Raw genomic sequence first — 5,000 nt, 5'->3', positions numbered from 1 at the left:
GAACAGGGCCAGACTGTGGGTCCAGTCGCAGGGACAGGCAGTCGTGTGGCGGGACGGGGTGGCCTTGTGCCCCCCACCCCCAGCATTCCCCTCCTGAGCAGTTCCAGGCACTTCGCTACCCCCCAAGGCACCGGCACCTGACCGGGAGGGAGGCACAGATGCGCACTGTCCCGGCCTGCCCTTCCCTCTCACCCCGGCTAGGACTCGGAGGCCTGACCCAAGTCACTTAGTCATACCCAAAGCCAATTGGTCTGTCGCTTTGCCCTGGGGTGGTGGTGGCTCCGGAGACTGGCCCAGCCCAGGCCGGAGCTCTCCTCTCTTCCCCTCCCTGAGCTGGCCGAGCCTCGGGGCACTCACTGATGGAGAGGTGACCCTAACCCAACTGGTCCAGCACTGGGGTCCCGCAGCCAAATGCGACCACCCCCTGACAAACTTTTTTACAAAGGAGAGAGATGGACCGACATCCCCTGATTTCTTTCCTTGCTGCCCACAATCCTGATTTGCTGCTTATTTAAGAATATATCCTTTAATGATTTAGCTTTGAGTCTATCAATATTTTATAGCAGAGAAGGGAGTGACACTTCTCTGAGAACATAATTTAATTATAATAAATGGGTTGGGTGCCTCAGCCCCATCCTTCAGAGGCCGAGTCAGAGCAGATGTATTTATTTTTATTCGAGCGTGTAAGGGGGTGGGGGCGGATAGGCCCCACCCCAAAGTTACTTTTCCCCTCCTCCCCCCACCCCTCTCTCCTCCTCTGAGCCCAGGCTTTATGGGGATGAGGGTCAGGGCGCCTACGCAGCTCCCCCACCTCTATCTTTGTAGATAGGGCGACTGCCAATCAATCAGAGAGGGCATTAATTACGCCTGTTTATTGACAGGGTGCTACATTCTGTAGTTCTTCTCTTTCGGGATCGCCCTCCTTCTTCTCCTCCTCCTCCTCCTCCTCCTCCTCCTCCTCCTCCTCCTCCTCCTCCTCCTTCCTCCTCTCCCGCCGCCTGCAGCCCGAGAGGAGGAGATGAGAAACCTTGTAGTTTTAAATTCAATGTGACAGTTTCGGAAAAGCGGATGATGAATCTCCTATTATTGGATCAGTCTATTTGCCGCTCAATGTCTCTCTGTAATTGGAGCAACATCACTTTAAAGGTTCAGAGAGTACAGCATTTCTGGTGAAAAATCCCCACAACACGGCGCTGAATGTTTTAAAGGGAAATCTATTAGTGATTTGCGGAGGGGCGGGGAGGCGGCGACGGCGGGGAGACGCGGGCTCGGGGCCGGCCCCGAGTGAAGTGGGGGGCTCGCCGGGGGCCCCTGCCCCGGGCCCAGGCCCCAGCCCGCGCCTGCCTGTCCCTGGGCGGCCCCTCCCTCCCTCCCTCCTGCTCCCCCCACCCCCCAGCTCGTCTTGTTGTGACAGTTCCTGATACTGTTTATTGAGGTGCATGTCAGGTATAATTAGCAATCGATATGGAAAACGTTTCCCTGCACCCAGCACGCCTCTGACGTCAGAGCCGATTAGCGCTTCTTATTGGTCCCAAATTCCCCGGGCCGCGGCTAATTATCGGGAGCTTGATGTTGATAAGTAAAGCGCCGGAGTGCGGGCGAAGCATGTGTGGGGCTCCGGGTCCCTGTCTCCGCCGCCGCCGCCGCCCGCGCCTCCCGCCGCTGGCCCGCACCGGCCCCGGCCCGCGCCCCCGCGCCCCGCCACCGGCCCCGCCGGCCCCCCGAGCGAGATGATGGACGGCCGCCTCCTGGAGCACCCGCATGCCCAGTTCGGGGGCTCGCTGGGCGGTGTGGTGGGCTTCCCCTACCCGTTGGGCCACCACCACGTGTACGAGCTGGCCGGGCACCAGCTGCAGTCGGCCGCTGCCGCCGCCTCGGTGCCCTTCTCCATCGATGGCCTGCTCGGGGGCTCGTGCGCCGCCGCCGCCTCGGTGGTCAACCCCACGCCGCTGCTGCCGGCCGCCTGCGGGGTCGGCGGGGACGGCCAGCCCTTCAAGCTGTCAGGTAGGCGCGGCGGGCGGGCGGGCGGGGAGGAGCGCGGCTGGGGGCGGGGGCCCTGATCGGGCCGAGGCGCTGGGGGGCCTGGGGCTGGCGAAGGACAGCCGGCCCCTAGGCAGCCGTCTCTGCGCACCCCCGGATCCGGGCGGCCAGCGGGTAGCGGGAGGGAGGGGAGGGGGTCGGGCCTGGGCCGGTGGCTGAGCCGCGCGGCGTCCTGTGCCTGCCCGCAGACTCGGGGGACCCGGACAAGGAGAGCCCGGGCTGCAAGCGGCGGCGCACCCGCACCAACTTCACCGGCTGGCAGCTAGAGGAGCTGGAGAAGGCGTTCAACGAGAGCCACTATCCCGACGTGTTCATGCGCGAGGCGCTGGCGCTGCGCCTAGACCTGGTGGAGTCCCGAGTTCAGGTAAAGACCCGGCGTCACTCCCGGATTCGCCATCCGGACCCCGGGCTCGGGGCGCGCCGGGACGCCTTTGTTCCAGGTGGCGAGGTATCTTCCCCTTGCCGCGGGCCCGCTTTGCCCTCGCCTGCTGGGGAAGAGTGGAGGGGTTGGGGTTTAGGGGCTCGGCCCCTCACGGACAGCAGGGTGGGTTAACCGCCCCCCAAAAGCCTGGGTGGCTTGAGAAGGGCTGGCGGTAACACCTAAGTCTCCGGAATGGCGGCTGCGTCCGAACCGGGAAGCGGCGTGGTGGGTTGGCGGCGGCCGGGCCAAGTGAGGTCTCCAGGCAGGGGTAAGGCTCCGACCTGGAGGAGAGAGGGAAGGGGACCCCCCTCCCACGCACCGCCTCAAGCTCCCGCGCGAGGCTCTGTCACCCAGCCTGGAGCAAACGAGTCTGTTTACCTTGCGCCTGCAAAATATTCAGATGGAAACATGTATTTATTCATCGCTTTGCAGAAGGGGACAGCTGAGGAAGGAGAGGCAGAAGCCTAAACAGTTAACACATTGAGAAAGTGGGAGAAACAAGGTGTCTGAATTTTTAATAATACCCCGGTCTCATCTTTTTCTTATGACTGTGTTCCCGTAAATTTGCTATCATTTGGAGATGGCTGATGGTATTCTTTTTAAAAATACAGTGTCAGCTTGGTGGATTAAAAATTCCAAGATGATTTGTGCATAATTGAATGTTTCCCTGGAGCAAAGAAATCCTCTTTTTCTGGGGTGGGTGCGGTGTGGGGTCCAGGTCTGGGGTGCGATGTGCGGCTGTGGGTGCTAGGCGTTGAGGCAGACGCTGGCAAAACGCCTGTTTATCACCAATAGCTTTGTCTAAAAAGGTGTGTTTGTCCTGTGCTTGGACCTCCTCTCGTGACCTCTTCTGCTTGGAAATCCTTTTATCCAATTTGTTCTAAGTGTCTTAAGTGAAGTCAAGACCCCTTCATGTCTCCCCTAATACGATAATGACTAATTCTTACTGGCAAGGCAGTCCAGAATTCGCACCAAAAAAAAAAAAAAAAAAAAAAAAAAAAAAAAAAAAAAAAAAAAAAAAAAAAAAAAAAAAAGAAAAAGTTTAAAGAAGGAAAAGGCGGTTACAGCCTTGGGGGGATTCGGCTTCATGCTGGAGACCTCCCCATGGACAAGGCTCCCTGCGACCAGGCTGGGCCTGCTACTGTGCAAGTCTCTGTACATCCGCGACAAAGAATCCGTATTAACGCGCTCTCTTGGGGAGGGCAGCACTGCCCGAGATTCCGCGGGGCTCAGACGGATATGACTGTGTGTGTTTGGTGGCTGGAGGTTGAGTGAAGGTGTAGCGCTGCTGTCCCCGGATGTCCTGTGTGGCTCCCCAGGACAAGGACTGCAGACAGAGTGGAAGAGACGAAATGGGCCCAGCCTCTCCTCCCGGCCTAGTGGTCGCCTCTTGCCTCCCCACCGGCCTTGGCCGGTGGCCCAGGCCAAGCACGACTGGTATGGGAAGGCTCCGTTGGTGCCCTGGTCCAGGGCTTGCAGAAAGAAGGCTGTGTTAGCTGTGTCCTGGGAGGGAGGCTGCAGAGGCCCACCCAAGTACGCCTCCCCAGGCCCTTCCGGACGAAGAAGCACCCAGATTTCCCTTCAAGGGAATCCGCCTCCCCGCCCCCCCCCCACGCCCCCCGCGAAATCTGGGCTTTGACACAGTCTCCAAGGGACCGAAGACAGGCGTGGAGGGCGGCTGTGGCCCAGCAGTCCAACGGCAGGATGGTCAGCGCCAGGCCGGGCGGGCTGCTTAGAACACGAGCCGTGAGCGGCCAGGAAGGGCGAGCAGGGTCCTTACTCTCTGCCTCCGGACCAGGAACCCGACGCCCTCCGTCCGGGGCCAGACCGGCCCCCCAAGGAAGGGGCGGCTCCCAGGTCCCCGAGGTGAGAAGCCAGAGAGGGAAGCTGGCCCGGGAGGCCCTGTCTACGCGCCTTCCGGGTAGAAAAGGCGCTCGCTGGAACCTGCAGCTCCAGTGGCAAAGCCCAGCTCCGGGCCCGCCCGGCCGCGCGGCCTGACTCCCGCCCCCGGCCGAGTGGAGGTTGTGCAGGCCGGTCTAGGGGGAGCGGGGAGGTCTTCTGCCCCGGCGGCCAGCCCGCCGCCTGATTGTGGCTTCCTCTCCCCTATCCGGCTGCTCTAGGTCTGGTTCCAAAACCGCCGGGCCAAGTGGAGGAAGAAGGAGAACACGAAGAAGGGCCCGGGGCGGCCGGCGCACAACTCGCACCCAACCACGTGCAGCGGCGAGCCCATGGACCCGGAGGAGATCGCGCGGAAGGAGCTGGAGAAGATGGAGAAGAAGAAGCGCAAGCACGAGAAGAAGCTGCTGAAGAGCCAGGGCCGCCACCTGCACTCGCCCGGCGGCCTGTCCCTGCATAGCGCGCCCAGCTCCGACAGCGACAGCGGCGGCGGCGGCCTCTCTCCGGAACCGCCCGAGCCGCCGCCGCCCGCCGCCAAGGGCCCAGGAGCGCACGCCTCCGGTGCCGTGGGAACCGCGCCCGCCCCTCCCGGCGAGCCGCCTGCGCCCGGCACCTGCGACCCCGCCTTCTACCCGAGCCAAAG

The 5,000-nt window shown here is 61.9% G+C and overlaps 1 protein-coding gene across 1 annotated transcript in view; it reads left to right on the top strand.

The window, feature by feature from the left end:
* Positions 1 to 1,402: 1,402 nt before the first annotated feature.
* Positions 1,403 to 5,000, top strand: part of LOC105483490 (UNC homeobox) — a 4,743-nt gene continuing 1,145 nt past the window's right edge. Inside the window, exons 1-3 of the mRNA XM_071095446.1 lie at positions 1,403 to 2,004; positions 2,229 to 2,404; positions 4,582 to 5,000. The exon at positions 4,582 to 5,000 is cut by the window's right edge and continues 1,145 nt beyond it. Coding sequence (XP_070951547.1) covers positions 1,731 to 2,004; positions 2,229 to 2,404; positions 4,582 to 5,000 — 869 coding nt within the window. The 5' untranslated portion in view covers positions 1,403 to 1,730. The remainder of the gene's footprint in view (positions 2,005 to 2,228; positions 2,405 to 4,581) is intronic.

The sequence above is a fragment of the Macaca nemestrina genome, chromosome 4 (assembly GCF_043159975.1).
Source record: "Macaca nemestrina isolate mMacNem1 chromosome 4, mMacNem.hap1, whole genome shotgun sequence".
NCBI classification, from domain to species: Eukaryota; Metazoa; Chordata; class Mammalia; order Primates; family Cercopithecidae; genus Macaca; species Macaca nemestrina.
The sequence above is the reverse complement of the archived record's forward strand: the minus strand, read 5'-3'. Positions and strand labels throughout refer to the sequence as shown.